The sequence below is a fragment of the Otolemur garnettii genome, unplaced genomic scaffold (assembly GCF_000181295.1).
Source record: "Otolemur garnettii isolate 467f Iridium unplaced genomic scaffold, OtoGar3 scaffold00008, whole genome shotgun sequence".
NCBI lineage: Eukaryota > Metazoa > Chordata > Mammalia > Primates > Galagidae > Otolemur > Otolemur garnettii.
Genome location: NW_003852403.1, coordinates 39,431,701 through 39,432,129, shown reverse-complemented (window position 1 = coordinate 39,432,129; position 429 = coordinate 39,431,701). Strand labels below are relative to the sequence as shown.

At 33.1% G+C, this 429-nt stretch overlaps 1 protein-coding gene across 1 annotated transcript in view; it reads left to right on the top strand.

Moving 5' to 3' along the window:
- Positions 1–429, top strand: part of NOC3L (NOC3 like DNA replication regulator) — a 30,392-nt gene that overhangs the window by 2,814 nt on the left and 27,149 nt on the right. The window contains exon 3 of the mRNA XM_003783719.3: positions 13–145. Within this exon, the coding sequence (XP_003783767.1) occupies positions 13–145 (133 nt within the window). The remainder of the gene's footprint in view (positions 1–12; positions 146–429) is intronic.

Below are 429 nucleotides of genomic sequence, written 5' to 3'. Positions count from 1 at the left end.
TTGGTGGAACAGATAAAAGGATTGAGAGGGAAGAGGAGGAAGAAGAGGAAGCCCTTCCATTAGATATGATGGATGAAGATGATTTACAGTTAATGAAGGATTTAGGACAAAGAGCATCTTTTCTAACAAGAGATCTTTCTTCTAGGTAATACTGCATTTGGGTTATAATTATTTACATCCTTTCAATTTAAAAATTTTGTCCTAAATTTTAACTTCGGTGGTTGACTTAAGATGTTTATCTCTAAGCTTTGTACTCTGTTACTAAGTTTATTTCCTAAGTAAAAGAGGGTGAGGAATAAGACAAACTTATTTTATTTAGTTAAATCTTTTGAGCCTAAGTAGTGAGGTAGAGAGAGCAGGGGAAGAATGCTGATCTCAGTTTGAAGCATTGGCAGAATAGTCCTGAGTTCTTTTTTTTTTTTTTTTTTT